Source organism: Lissotriton vulgaris, chromosome 5 (genome assembly GCF_964263255.1).
Source record: "Lissotriton vulgaris chromosome 5, aLisVul1.2, whole genome shotgun sequence".
Classification (NCBI taxonomy): domain Eukaryota; kingdom Metazoa; phylum Chordata; class Amphibia; order Caudata; family Salamandridae; genus Lissotriton; species Lissotriton vulgaris.
The window spans coordinates 1,462,394,716-1,462,410,394 of record NC_141693.1 but is presented as its reverse complement, the minus strand read 5'-3'; the positions used below and the strand labels follow the sequence as shown (position 1 = coordinate 1,462,410,394).

The 15,679-nt window shown below is 45.5% G+C and overlaps 1 protein-coding gene across 1 annotated transcript in view; it reads left to right on the top strand.

The window, feature by feature from the left end:
• Positions 1–15,679, top strand: part of MAPKAPK2 (MAPK activated protein kinase 2) — a 220,277-nt gene that overhangs the window by 162,340 nt on the left and 42,258 nt on the right. Inside the window, exons 3-6 of the mRNA XM_086923409.1 lie at positions 3,015–3,079; positions 3,329–3,408; positions 9,657–9,783; positions 10,315–10,390. Of these exons, the coding sequence (XP_086779535.1) occupies positions 3,015–3,079; positions 3,329–3,408; positions 9,657–9,783; positions 10,315–10,390 (348 nt within the window). The remainder of the gene's footprint in view (positions 1–3,014; positions 3,080–3,328; positions 3,409–9,656; positions 9,784–10,314; positions 10,391–15,679) is intronic.

Genomic DNA, 15,679 nt, shown 5'->3' with positions numbered 1-15,679 from the left:
AACCTTTTTTTTTTAAACCACAATTTTATTAATATACATAAGTTAACTTGCATGAATATCATAGAGGGTGAGAATTTTAGCGTTACAGAGCGGTTGGTTTTGTTGTGCCTCTTTTGTTGGTATATGTACATATATAGCGTTTAACAAATACCTTTGATGACATTATTGTTTTTTAACCGTAACTTGAACAAGGAACCCTTCCCTCACCCCATATGTGGTAAGGGATAACCATTTATAAACAGTGGCGTCTAACCTCATACAAGAGTGGCTAAGAGTATAGGGCCTGCATCTCAGAGATAAATCTTTGTTGTTTAAAATGCTAGTAAGAAGTAGCCATCTTTAAATGGCATAGCCTGAAACCGGAAAACCTAGCATCAATCTAGACTTCCCCTGCTTGTCCAAAGTATATGAACGTAGGCAACCTAGGATCAGTCCTGACTTCCCTAAATGACCAAATTGTGTGATTCTAGGCAAATACTTTAGTTCACGAAGCCTCCTTTTCCTTCGTTAACACTTATGACGGCACCTTTAAATATGTGCAGTATATAACATTTTCTTGTCTTTGAATTAATGTACTATAATGTTGCTCTATTTATAAAAAGAAACCAGCACACATATGGAGAACGGATAACCATGTACTAGGCTCTTAGTTCACTAAGGACATTGTCATCTAGGCTGGGAGTAGGAATGTTTCTAATTTCATGTTTAAAAATGTGCACTTTGAATAAATAACTCCAGAATTTGTACAGCACATGAGGGTCTCAAGGCGCTGAATTATAGACACGGGTAGGTTAAGTTATTTGCCCAAAATCACAAGATGTTGATGCGGACGCCGAGACTCCAACCTGGTTCCCACCAGATCCGAAGTCTGCTGCCCAGGCTGTTAAGCCACATCCTCTCTCTAACAAGCTTATGTGCTAATCTCGATGACCAGACAAGTCAACGCCGTCTCATCCTCCTGCTTCAACGTACTTAGTATGCTCAAGAAAATCTTTCGTTGGATCCCCACCGAAACAAGAAAGACCGTCACCCACGCACTGGTCACTAGCCGACTGGACTATGGAAACACCCTCTACGCCGGAACCACAGCCAAATTACAGAAAAAAACTCCAGCGCATCCAAAACGCATCAGCCAGACTCATATTGGACATCCCTCGCCAAGCTCACATTACCGGTCACCTGAAAGACCTCCACTGGCTTCCCGTCAACAAGAGAATAACGTTCCGTCTCCTCGCCCACGCACACAAGGCCCTTTACAAACTAGGACCCGAATGCCTCAACACACGACTGTCCTTCTATACACCCACCCGCCAACTAAGATCCTCCAATCAAGCCCTCGCCACAGTTCCGCGCATCCACAGATCCACCATGGGAGGAAGATCCTTCTCCTACTTGGCGGCCAAGACCTGCAATTCTCTCCCCACTCACCTCCGCCTTACACAGAACCACATTTCCTTCAGAAAGGAACTTAAAACCTGGCTATTCGATAAATAATGCACCCTCTCCCCCAAGCGCCTTGATACCCTCTGGGTGAGTAGTGCGCTATACAAATTCCTGAACTTGAACTTGTGTGTTAAAAAGTACACTTTTATGAATTTTGAAGCGCATTTATGTACGTTTACACAATAGTTACACTCAAGATAACAGGAAGGTAAATTTAGCACAAGTTGAACACTCCAAGTGCTCTCTAAGGGGATGGTTACCCTACCATTCAACAATAATGTAATTTTAACGACAAAAATGTATGACACCCATTATGGTACAGCAGCAACTTCCAAACTAAAGATTTTTTTTTTATTTAATACTGTAGACAAACTATAAAATAAACACTTTCCATTTAAGTTCATACTGTCTCATGGTTAAGTTATAGATATTTCATGCTGCTTGAATTTCATACATAGATTATTCATTATATAAGTGAAAATATAAACACAGTAATTGTTTATCAAACCAATGAGGAGATATAGAAAAATGAAATTTGTATAACTTGATGAAAATATTGAATTGTGGTACAGCCAACTGATGTTTCGCAACCCCTGTCGCTTTTTCAAGGCTCAAAACCTGGATGAGTTAATACTTTGTCTAGCATTATTATCTATTTTTTTTACCAATACATTTGATTCTCTGTAAAAACTATAATAAAATATGTACTCAAGGAAACGTGTATTGAATTAAAATCCGTGCTAACTCGTATTGGCCAAGCCAGTATGTCTGGCTTGTTTCAGGTGAAGGTTTAGTGTGATGTGTAGATACACTACTAGAGCAACGCACACAGTGGTACCCAAATAGTGGTCAGATGGCACACTGCCAAGGAGAGGATTCTATTTCACTCGTTATAGGCCACAACTGTTCTGAGGGATTCCAACTTCTACTGCTTTGGCAACACCCCATGTAGACACCGCCCCATAGCTTTTCATTCCACTTATATATGCTGTTCTCTGTGTGAAATGCAGTAAGTTTAGAAATGAAGTGGCGTTGTTGGTTGGTCCGTATAACATTGTTGTCTTTTCATGAGATTTTCTACTCCTATGATCTTAAGGAAGAAGTCTTGTGTGATTTTCCACTTCCATCTCTCCCCTTCCCTCTCTGTCTCCACTCCCCATTGTTGGGGCAGCGTTAAGCAGCCAGTGACATTTCAATTATTTTCTCAACCAATAATACCATGTTGTGCCTGCAGGAGGCGCGCTGTGATTACACATACCATCCAAGATAGAACACAGTTTCTAACTAAACATGGCTGGCACTTTGGTTGTACCCTTTTCCTCAAGTAGTAGTCGGGTGCTTGAAGGGATGGAAGAGGGATAGGGGGGGGGGGGCAGGGGGGTGGCTTCTGTGTGCGAGCTGCATCACAAACCTAAATCTTTCAGAGAGCAGTACAATGAGTGCTTTCAAACTGGTTAATAAAATACCCTTTTATATGAGAAATTGCAAACTGTGTTGATTTAGTGCCAGCCTAACGTGCTGTAAAGTGATTCATCTTTCTGCTCTACTCCCTTGTTTTTCCTTTAAACTAGTTTGGATGGCGGGGAGCTTTTCAGTCGGATCCAAGACCGAGGTGACCAGGCCTTCACAGAAAGAGGTAACGTGCGCATTGCCTTAAGATTCTGCCCAATACTTCTCGCTTTTCTAACGTGGAAGTTCCTCAAACTGTGATTTGTTTTGTACCGAAAGAGGTTTATAATCTTTTGGGTTGTGCTGTAAGGTTTGCTGGTCTGGTGGACTTAAGGTCGCTTACGCCAGCCGTCTACAAGGAAGATTCAGGCGGAAGGGCTGTCTTTTCAGTCGTGGTGTAACCTATATCTCACAAGCTCTCCTGTCTCCCCTACAGAGGCATCTGACATCATGAAGAGCATCGGCGAAGCGATACAGTATTTGCACTCCATCAACATCGCACACAGAGATGTCAAGGTAGGCCCTAGAGGCGGGTAGTTTCCTGGGTAGGCTTATTTTAGGGGGTGGTGGACAGTAGTGTGCGAATCCATCTTTCCTCTATCATTCTTGGGCCATCATGGATGGATGGATAAAATGCGTCTGTGAGCTAGCTTCCTTCCAGTGTTACCAAGGCTAGGATGCGAAATGGCTAAGTTTTCGACTCGCTCTCGAGTCTTTGGTGGAAGAGTCATTCCCTTGAGAACTGTATTGGCACTTTGCAGGCCCCATTGATAGCTTTATGATGGAAGAGGTAAAATACTTCATCTCGTCCCTTGAATGACATCACACTTCTGGGATAGTTTCCGGAATATCCAGAAGCAAATACTGCAGAGTTTTCTGGCGGTATACTCCAGGTACACTCACGCACTGCAGTTCCCAGGCTGTACTGAGAGGAGTGTTCTCTGGTCAAATGGTCAGTTTGAACTGTCTCCTTCTAGGATTTTCAGCTATCTGTTGCATCTTTCGTTTGACTAAACTCTCTCTCTCTCTCTCTCTCTCTCTCTCTCTCCAGTCCTCAGCATGGTTGCTGAGGCACTCTCCTCCCGCTACACCCACCCCCATTCACAGTAACTTTTTCAAGTAATGACCCACTTAGTGGGGCTTTCTTCTGGTGTCTGACCTCTTTTGGTAATGTGGTGAATGGGGTGTCTGAGATCTAGTCATTCGCCACTTCCTGTCCCGTTTAGTGGCAGATGACTGGTTTTTACGTGTGCTGGAGTGCTGACCTGTGCAGAAGAAAATGTCAAGTTCTCCGCATAACCCCAAGATGATGTGCTTGCAACATGAGGTGAGTTGCGTTAGTTGCTAGTATGCCTCGGTCCATGGGTGTCGCCAGCTTTCTTGTAATTTAAGGCGATATGCAATTTTAGCTTTGTGGAGCGGAGGGGGTCGTCTATTCTCGAGGAAGCTCATTCCAAGTCTTTGCAGCCAGGAAGGAAAAGGCTGTGCCGCCCCTTTCAAACCTGCTTAAAGCTTGGGGTAACCAAAAGTGAAGCAGAAGCAAACTGCAATGCTCCAGAGGGAATATACAAAGTGAATCTCTCTGCGAAGTAGCTAAGGCTGGAAAGGAACACTGCCCTGTGAACCATAGCTAAGGCTTCGCACAAAGTCTGTTTCTTAATGGGTAGCCTTGAATGTAGCTGCAGTCTAAGAGCATCTAGGCAGACAAACAAGTAGCCTGACTGTCCCATTTTGAACCGCCTGCAGGTGCTTCACATGAGCTTCTGCAGCTCTTAAATACAAGACATTCATGTAATCCAGACGCAAAGTGATCAGGGCATAGATCAGTACTTTTCTTGCCTCCAAATGCAGGACGGGGAGACATTTCTCGATAGTACGGAGCAGCGCAAGGCATTTGCCTACCACCGCAGAGATCTGTGCGTTCTTAGAGACCGTATTCAACTTCACCCCTACGTTTTTAACCACTAGGGAAGTAGATGAGGGGAGCTGTGACATAGACCGGCAGACCCTCGAAGGCAAAGAGCTGCTGTGCGTCATCGGCGAATGAAATGATTTTACACCTCAATGGCTTGACTACAGAAGCCAAGGAAACAATGAAGACATTAAAAAGGGTTGGACTAAGAGAAGATCCCTGCGGGACCCCTTGGTTAACTGCCTCGACCTCAGTGTAAAAAGGATTGCGTCAAACCGATTGGCCTATGGCAAGTCAGGAATGACTTGCACCAATCCCATACAGAACCCCCCACACCCTGAACAGAAAGACTGTGCAGGAGGATAGAGTGTGGGATGTGTTGAAAGCAGTAGAACGCTCGAGAAGGATCTAGGCTGTGGTTTTCCTGGAGCCCAACATCTATTTAATGTGGTCAGATATTTCCAAGACTGCCGATTCTGGGCTTTGATGGGGACGAAAGCCAGATTGACTGGGTTGTAACAATGTACCGTCCTCCAGATATTCACAGCGCTGAACAATGACTAGCTTTTCCAGCAGTTTTGTGAAGGCTTGCAGAAGAGAAATGGGCCTATAGTGGCAAAAAATGCAACGGTCCAATGCAGGCTAGTTAAGCAGAGGGAACCCTTTGGAGAGTTCCTAGGCGGCAGGCACAACCACCGAAGAAAGGAAGAGACTGAAAATGGAGTTAATCACAGGGTTGATAATGTCCACTGCCCTCTGCAAGCTGCATCCCTTGGCAGGCATCAATGGGGGACCGAAATTTACACTTAAGAATAGCATCCCTGGACTGTTCTAAGGATATAGGCCTAAACTCATTATGCTTCTAGCTCCGCCAGTCTAGATCAGAATGACAGACAAGAGGGGAAGGTTCCACCACGGACGGCAATGTTTTCTGAATTTCAGAAATTTTTGTTTCGAAGTATGATGCCAGCCAATTACAAAGCTCTTGAGATGGGACAATAGCTCTTTAACAGGACTGTGGAGAAATTAAGGACTTCACGAGCTTGAAAAAAAAGCGGGAACTCTTCTGTGCAAAATTGATTTTCTTGGTGAAAAACCAGCTCGGGCAGAGTGGCAAAAATAAAGCTCAACTCAAACTCGTTCTGGGAATCCTCGGTCTAGGGAAAAAATTGCAGGACAAAAAATATAATTGTTGTTCTAGTATAACATGTTGAAGCGTGTTTGAGGCACACCCGTCTGGCCTGTTTGTTGGGCTAGGTGCTCATTTTCCTTTTAATGCAGCCCAACTTCGTCCTTATCTGGGCACGAGCTTGCCCCTTAAGTCCAGAGACAGCTACATGAAGTTTCACTCAGGCATTTGACCATTTCTGAAGCTTATTGGTTCCTGGTCGGATAGGGATAGAATTGCAGGGCTCGGTCTTTGTGGGTGAAATGGATCTGGTTCTTATGGTCACAGCATATGACCTATGGTTATGTGAACCTGCTGTTGACCCGTATGATCCCAAATACACTTTCCCACTGTGATGAAATACATTTGGTGTATTGTATTGTATTGGAGCAGTGGTGTGGTGATGTATATAGCTGTTGGCATAGTTTAAACAAACTGTTGCCAATCTTAAAATGAACATTGTCAAACGCAAAAAGCTTGGGCAGTGCGGATGGGTTATTTAACACCACTTCCCCTTTTGCTGTTGCAATTATGAGGGCTGCACTCATTTTCGCCTCCAGCACCGTCAGTCCAGAACTTCAACCAGTTTTGCAGAAAGGGAGGAGCGAATAAGCTCTTGTAAAACAGCAGAAAGTAAATCATCTTTCTTGTGCGCAGCTCAATTTATGTATGGCACACTTGTAGTCTTTAGCTTTGGATATATATATATATATATATATATATATATATATATATAACATATATATATATATATATATATACATAATACTTAAAGGAGCTTTCATTCAGTGTTCATCCATTGGTCTGTTGTGTTCATTTTTATTACACTCACCAAACCATAAAGCATTAGACAGTCGGTCAGCACACTTCAGCCATTTGCTTACCTCCCGGTGAGTGACAGCATTCTGCTCTTGGCCAGTGTTCACATGTGCACAAAAAGTAGTCTCTTCAGTGCCAGATACTGCTGGCCCAGTGTGTGCTTTTGCATGAAAATAATTACTTTGCCATTTAATTTATTTTTTGAGGAGGGCCCAGCTCTCCCAACACTTCTACCATGCCACATGAACAGCTAATATGCAATCACATTCATAGTTCATTTCCCCCCAGAAACACTATATAAAAAACAAATCTCTGCTCACAAATGCATTTTCATCTTGTATGAATGGTTTTTACGTTTCTAAAAAAAAGTTCAAAGGCTGCACAGGTGTGCATATGCATGAGCACACACATACATGCCCATCTATGTTTTAACAAAAAGAAACCGCTCTCTAAGATGACCCCCTATGCATAACTGCAGATACCTGTGCATACATGGGCAGCCATCTTTAGGTGGTTTTTGTAATGGTTTGAAAAACACTCACAAACCCAGCTAGTATTTTCAAAGGTAAAACATTGGTGCCAACACTACATTTAGTGACTTTATCAATGCTTGTTTAAATGTGCAAAGCATAACTGACTGATGGATTGATGTACCAGTTAGACCTGACTCCCCTGAGTGGTAATTCATTAAACATATTGCCTTCACACTTCGCTTTAGGGCTCTGTGCACTTTGCCACTGCCAACGAGTGCTTAAATACTTGTGCCCACCTAGCCACCCCAACTAAAACATGGTAACATTGTCTGAATCCTAAATGGCACATTTAATTTACTTTTAAGTCCGTAGCAAATGATACACTGTGTACTCAAGACCTGTAAATTACTTGCTACTAGTGGGACCGCAACACACTTTGTACCACAAACCAAGTCATCCCTGTGGTATGCCCTAAAAGCACCTGGGGTAGGATTCATGGTATTTAAAAAGTAGTGCATGTCAATTTCAGTTTAACATGCCCTGGTAGTGAAAACTATTTTTCACAATGTTAAGGCCTACCCCTTCCACAGACTTGCATTGGGTTGCCTTATTACATTTAATTATTGCTCACTTTCAATTGGGAGCAGGTAGGAAAATACTTCTTGGTCTCTTTTGATTTATAATTTTGAATACACTGACTGGCCTTCTGTGTGAGCTATAGGAACACAACAAGCTCCAGAGACACTGCAACCTGCCTGCCTGCTGCTGGTCCCTGCTGGAGTAAGTCTCTGCCCCCAAGTGGTGCCTACTAGGTCCTTGACCTTTGGTGTGTCTCTAGAGTGACCTCCTCCTACAAAAATCACAAATCCTCTGGGGAAAATAAATGTCACCAAAAAATGCTCTGAGAACTGTCAGAGGACCGGTGCCTATCGGTAAGCCAATCCAACAAGGTGCATAGTGGATGGGATTGACTGTGCCATAGCTCCTGCTACGTTCTTTTCCACAGCAGCACATCCTCTTCAGTGGGGCTTCTCGACGACTGTAGGCATTCTTGTGGAGCCTTCTTCGGCTACAGCCATATCCTGTTGGAAGAATTTGAGCTTCATAAAAACTGCAAAGTCCAAAGGTAGAGATCATCTCTGGGCTCGACGATGACCAGTACCCCATTGATGACGACTACCTCATCAGCCTGAAAATCCAGCTTTCCCCCCTCTCTGAGTGTTTCCAGCCATTGTCCTGTAAAACTTAATTTATCGCCTCCCTGTTGTCTGTTCCTAAACTACAGCCTGCTGTTGCCGCACCGAGGACTGCCTTCTCCAGGAAATCTTCAATTTTTCTTTTAAGTCTGATGGTAGACCTTGACGGGGGGAACCTGGTATGTGTGTCTGACCCGCACTTAATTAAGGTCGGCTTTAACTTTGTACTAGGTCCTGGTCTCGCATGAGCAGATAGCCATGGTTGGTACTTTGTTCTTTTTGTTGCTATTTTTCTATAAACAATCATAACTCCAGCACAGCTGATTTGGAAGTATTTCATTTTGGTGTCATTTTATTTGTTTAAAATTAACATAATTTCTTGAATTGCTGTGAGATTTTGTGTTTCCACGTATCACAGTTTTTTTGCTGCATAATACTTAGCACATTGCCTGTAATTTAAACCTTATTGCTTTTGTGCCCAGCTGCCATAGGGATAAGTACAGGTTCATTTAGTGACTGCTGCGCCCTGACAAGGATTGCTTTTATTATTTAAGTCGTGCTTCCACCCTTCTCAACTTCTAACCCCATTTCTTACAGTAGCCAATTAAGAACATGGTGTAATTGTCAACCTCCTTTGAGGATAGCAATCCTCTCGCATGGAATATGTAATTAATTCTTTAGCCATCAATAGATTGGGAAGAAAAAATCTGACTTCTGCTTCAAAGTGAAGTTGGTATATCTGTTTTGAAAATCGACACAGTAGAGCTTCTGGAAGCAGTGAGTGACCATCTGCACGTTACCCTATTTGGGAAACAGCTGGGTGGGGTATTGGCCTAAATGTACAGAGAAAAACGAAGTGGTGTGCTTTTCTTTAGCTATGGCTCTGTTGAAGAATATGATCCCAGCTGCTACCTGCTTGAAAAGTATACAGTGTTAACTGTAAATTAGATTACCTGACTGGAAACTGATCAGTTGGAGTTATAAAGCCTTATTGAAGGCACATGTTTGTGTGCTGCTTTGCAGCATTGACGTATCATAGGTTCACATGTTGGCATGTATGTTTAGTAACTGCTCCTGCTTGAGATGTTGTGAGGCAAGTGTGTAAGTGTGTGAATGCAGGAGCATCGAGCTCCCTGCTCAGGACAATTGTGAAAGTATATTCTTTGGCACACCTGACACTACCTCTTCTTCCACAGCCAGAGAACCTACTGTACACGTCGAAGAGGTCCAAGTCTGTGCTGAAGCTCACCGACTTTGGCTTTGCCAAAGAAACCACAACACACAACTCCTTGGCAACACCCTGCTACACGCCATATTATGTGGGTGAGTCTGTTTTTCATTTTAGGGCATGCAGCAGTTGTATGAAGGGGACTTGAGCTAGGGCTTGTGATGGGCACTGCAGAAGTCTCTCCTTTTCCTATGCAGGAATTCAAATTCCAAGTTGCAACCAAACCGAACTGGCTGAACATCTTGCGGCCAACAGAGAACTGCTGCGGACAGTGGCACAGGATTCAGAAAGCCATATATTTAGTTCTCCACAGAATGTGTTTATTAGGCAATACTGGTGCAAGCTCCTCTCTAACAGACCGGTACCGTACAGCCAGCAGCACTGCAAGTATCCCTTGCACAGAACGAGCACAGACATCCGTGCAACTCTCGCGCCACACACGTATACTTGCTGCATTCGACCTGATCGGGTAGTTGAGAAGAGATGTTATTAGAGCTAATGTTCATTTAACACCTGGTGCTTTGCTGAAATAGTAAACTGTGCTACCATGGTGAGTTTGTCTTCTGTGACTTAATACAGCGTGTCTGTAACACCCTTCATTTCTACCTTCTCTTTCTGTCTCACAGCCCCTGAAGTGCTGGGCCCGGAGAAGTATGACAAGTCCTGTGACATGTGGTCCCTCGGCGTCATCATGTATATTCTGTGAGTACCAGGATTGTGCCTTTGTGGGGCAGGCGAAAGATTAGTTACTGCTGTGCTGTTCACCACTTGTCTCTTTGAAGGAGGGTAGGTAGCAAGTGAACCTTTGGGTCTCTTGAACATTAAGATTTAATTTCCTCACATTGTGTTACGGATGATTGGTTGGAACCCAATAACTAAGAGCTCTGATGTAGTAAGGAATAGCTACCCCTACTGGTCTTTAAAGGTGGCTGGGATACGATTGCTGGTTCAGTTTGCAGCTTTGCTTGTGGGCAGTGTGAATCTATATTTATATTTTGCATTCTAAGGAGGTTTAATCTGGATTGTTCTGGGGAGGGACTGCCTTCAGTGTGGTTGAATAGCACCTTGCATTTCCTGCTTTGCCCTCTTCATTGCAGGTATGGTGGCTGGCATGGACATTTGGTAGATATGTCAATGTCCGATAGCATTGTGTGAGGATGGCCAGATTTTTAAGTTAGTATGTCCGTATTTCCCATGGGTAAGACTGCTTGTCCGCAGGACTGGCTTCGAAACATTGCCCCATGGGGGGGGGGGGGGGGGAGGGGGGGGGGAGGGTGAGAGTGAGGCAGAAACATGCACTGATAGTCTTGGCAAAGCTTACTGCTCATGACCCCTCTTCATGCACTCAACCTTCCTCTGTTCGTGAACTCACTTGTGCCCGCCTAATTTATAGCATTTATTTGTTATTGGATCTTATTTCAAGCGCAACAGTTCTATACGTACACAAGTGCTCTAATCCATACCTCCAAGTACAAACCCACCACAGTTTAGTTAATGCCGTCCGCCATTACAACATCCCTAAGCTTTCATTAGTAGGACCCATACAAAGCTGTATTCATACAGGTCAGTGCTGACTGCCAGCTCTGCTGGTGTTAGAGTGATATTGTATTCTGGTTACTTGTGCTCAGTTTCTCCAAAACACTGGTCCCATTTTATATAGTGCTAAATCACCTTATACCTCTCTGATGGGTCACATAGGTTCATGCAAGGGGTTTGAGAGGCAACATGTAAATACAGGGTATAGTGTTAAAAAAATTGAGTCCAGCCTTTGTGTGTCTTTATTACGCAAGTGCTGGATTTTCATAAGTGGACAGCCAACGCATTTCGCCCAAACATGGGCTTCTTCAGGGCGATTGCTGGATGTTGTACTACCGCCAAGGTCATATGATGAGATTCGCAATTCTTTCCAGTCCATGTCAGGATGTAGTAATTGAAAGAGTAAGTTCCCTTGAGTTAAGGGTAACCAAAGATAGACTCTACCTCGCCAGGCGGAATACTGACGCCACCGGACACGGATCGTGGACTCATCGTTACTTTGAACCACCTCCTTGCCTGTGACACGGACTAAACGCAGCAGAGGCAGAGCACCCTGGTCAATGACCCTCATCGGACCATTGGTGACCCTTAACTCAAGCCAACTTACTCTTTCAATGTTCCTCTCCCTACTGCCAAGTTGGAAAACCAACACATCCACGACTGTTTTGTGTGTAATTTTATCACATTGTGCGAGATGCATGATCTTTCATAGATTCACTTTTTAAAATTATTTCCTGTCAATAATTCCATCTGATTAGGAATTATTTAAACCCACGAGGCTGTGAAGAAAGAGCTGCAGAACAAAATGTCCCCTAGCAGTGCATCTTTAATATATTTACATATTTTCATCATTCCCTTTTGTCTGACTGAGAAAGGCTGGTAAATTAAACTAGCAGTAAACTGTGTTTAAGTGACAATCGCAGTCAACAACAGGATTTCTACTGCACATCATTTGTGAGGGAGTCTACAAAAAGAGCTCTGCTCTAACCTATTTATTTTTTTTAAACACATTGTATTTTGTCACGGCTCATAGAAGCTGCATAGCTGCGTAACCCGGAGCCTGCTGCACACATTAATTATACAACAAAAATGACGATGACTTTTATACATGGCAAAACTGTAACAGAATAATCCCTTCCCCCCACCCCCGATTGCGCTCATGCCACCCAAGAACAAGAAGTACGCCCCTGGGACCATACATCAAGCCCAGCAACAATCTCCCAGATCCCTGCCTACACACTCCCATCAGTCCGGCAAGCGAATATCTCCCTCCGGCGGCGGATCCAGGTCCAATCCCTGATAGTCTGCCCACCTCTTCCAAATCCTTTAATGCTTACGGGGGCACTCCCAGGCAATGAAGACCGGCTTTTCAAGCCCCATGCAAAAATCTATCCCGTTCCTCCATGCAGCCAATGACTGAGCCTGGGGCGCCTTCCAAGCCCTGGCAATATCCCTCTTCGCCAGCGTGAAGCCCAGCACCAAGAGGTGTCGCTTATAACTATTACCTCAAACTCCTTCCATGACATGTAGCCGGGCCAAGCGCGGTGTATAGGGAAGCTGCCAGGACCTCCAAGAGGCAGGAGAACACCCCCCTCCAAAATCGATGCAGCGAGAGGACGCCCCAGACTGTATGCAAAAAATCACCCTCCTTTGACCTACACCGAAGACACTCTGGGGAGACAATCATGCCTGCCCTCCACAAGCGTACTCTAGTGAAATATACTCAATGTAAGTATTTGAATTGTATCAGTCGCAGGCGCGTGGCTATAGCTGCCTCCCTCGGGCTTGCTAGTGCCTCCCCCCAGTCGTCTTCTTCCATATCGCCCACATCCTCCTCCCATGCTGTCTTGAGCCGCTGCAGTGTTGTGGAATAATGAATAACCAACGTTTGTGCGGGAGATCTTCCGGTCAGGCAATTCCCCCATAAAGACCTTTGCTTTAATGGGACTGAAATCGGGAAGAGATTCCAGGCCCTCCAGACTCGGCGCCAGCGAGTGTCTAAACTGCAGATATCTAAAAAACTTGTTATCGTGGCATCCCATATTTGTCACGTATCTCTAGGAAGGATTTAAGCGTCAGATCAGTCATTAAGTCCACTAGGACCGAGATTCCACTGGAGTCCCATCCCTGAAAGCCCTGCAAGGCTGCCAACTGAGGCAAACGCCTGTTTCCCCAGGGAGGAGTCTCCCGGGTCAGGACATTCCACCACCCCATCCTCTTCTGGGCCCGCCTCCAGACATGAAACACCACCTGCGTGCCCGGGGGCAGGAGTCTATGAAGCGGTGCGGAGTATAACAGCGTGTGCAGGGCCACTCAACTGCATAGGCCGGGACCCCCCTATCTCCGTACCACCAGTCGTTAAGAACCAGCAGTTGTCCGCCCTGGTAGAAAGAGAGAACATCCGAGGTAGCAAGACCACCAGTGAACCCGGACAGGAAACGGGTGTGTATGGCCACTCTAACTGCGCCTCCTTCCTTCCAGCGCCGAATTAACCTGCTGAAACCAGCAGGGTGGAATCTGGTAGGGATGATTTTGCAATTGATATAGGAGACTGGGAAGCGCAACCATCTTGAAGATGGCCGACCTGCCATATAGCGTCAGGGGCATGCGAGACCACACCTTAAACTCCGTCCACTCAGGATCCCCCACAGACCCATGTCCTCACCACATCTTCAACAAAGCAGACTCCATCATTGCACCACACCTCCGAGACGTCATCAACTGCTCCCTCAACTCCTCCACCTTCCCGGAAATCTGGAAACACGCCGAACTCAGCGCCCTTCTGAAAAAACCCACAGCTGACCCCACCGAACTCAAAAACTACCGCCCCATCTCGCTCCTTCCTTTCCCGGCCAAAGTCATCGAGAAAGCTGTCGACAACCAGCTCTCCGCCTTTCTCGAAACCAACAAATCCCTCGACTCCTCACAGTCCGGATTCCGAGCAAAACACAGCACTGAGACCGCACTCATCGCAGCTACAGACGACATTCGTACTCTACTGGACAATGGAGACACAGTCGCCCTCATCCTCCTTGACCTTTCCGCAGCCTTTGACACAGTCTGTCATAGCACCCTGCTACAACGCCTCAGAAACATCGGAATCCAAGGAAAAGCACTGGAATGGATCACCTCGTTCCTTACCAGAAGAACTCAGAGAGTCCGCCTTCCACCATTCAAAGCAGAAGCCACTGAAGTCATTTGCGGCGTGCCACAAGGATCTTCACTCAGCCCCACCCTCTTCAACGTATACATGAGCCCCCCTCGCGACCATCGCACGCCAACACAACCTCAACATCATCTCCTACGCTGATGACACTCAACTGATCCTCTCACTCACCAAAGACCCGAACACCGCCAAAACCAACCTACATGAAGGAATGAAAGAAGTAGCCGAGTGGATGAAGCACAGCCGTCTGAAACTGAACTCAGACAAAACAGAAGTCCTTATCTTAGGTACCTCCCCATCCGCCTGGGATGACTCTTGGTGGCCAGAGGCCCTCGGAAAAGCACCCATCCCGACAGACCACGCACGGAACCTGGGCATCATCCTGGACTCCTCACTCTCGATGAACAAACAAGTCAACGCCGTCTCATCATCTTGCTTCAACATTCTTCGCATGCTCAAAAAAACATTTCGCTGGATTCCCACCAAAACCAGAAAAACGGTCACCCACGCACTAGTCACGAGCCGCCTGGACTACGGAAACACCCTTTACGCCGGTACCACCGCAAAAATCCAGAAAAAACTCCCAACGCATCCAGAACGCATCAGCCAGACTCATACTAGACATCCCGCGTAAAGACCACATTTCTAGTCACCTGAAAAACCTTCACTGGCTCCCCGTTAATAAAAGGATAACATTCCGCCTCCTAACTCACGCTCACAAAGCACTTTACGAACTTGGACCCGAATGCCTCAACACACGACTTTCCTTCTACACCCCCTCCCGCCAGCTACGCTCCTCCAACCAAGCCCTTGCTGTTGTACCTCGCATCAACAAAACCACCATGGGAGAAAGATCCTTCTCCTACCTGGCAGCTAAAACCTGGAACTCACTTCCCACTCACCTCCGCCTCACTCAAAACCACTCAGCATTCAGAAAGCAACTTAAAACCTGGATATTCGACCAATAATCCCCCACCCTTCTTCAAGCGCCTTGAGACCCTCTGGGTATGTAGCGCGCTATATAAATTATCTGACTTGACTTGACTTAAGGTCTTCCCGGGTTCGATCCCACACTGGGGCCAGATTACGGTCCCTGGATACTGCCGGGACATCAGATAAAAAGACCCACAAGTATTTCATACCGTTCAATGCCAATTGAAAAGCTGAGGCCCAGTCACCTACCCTCGATCTACCCCCTAGTACCCACAACATGGACTTGCACTTGTTCATATATAGTCAAGAGGTCTCGCCGAAAATCTGAAGGATGCACATCAACCGCGGCCCGACCT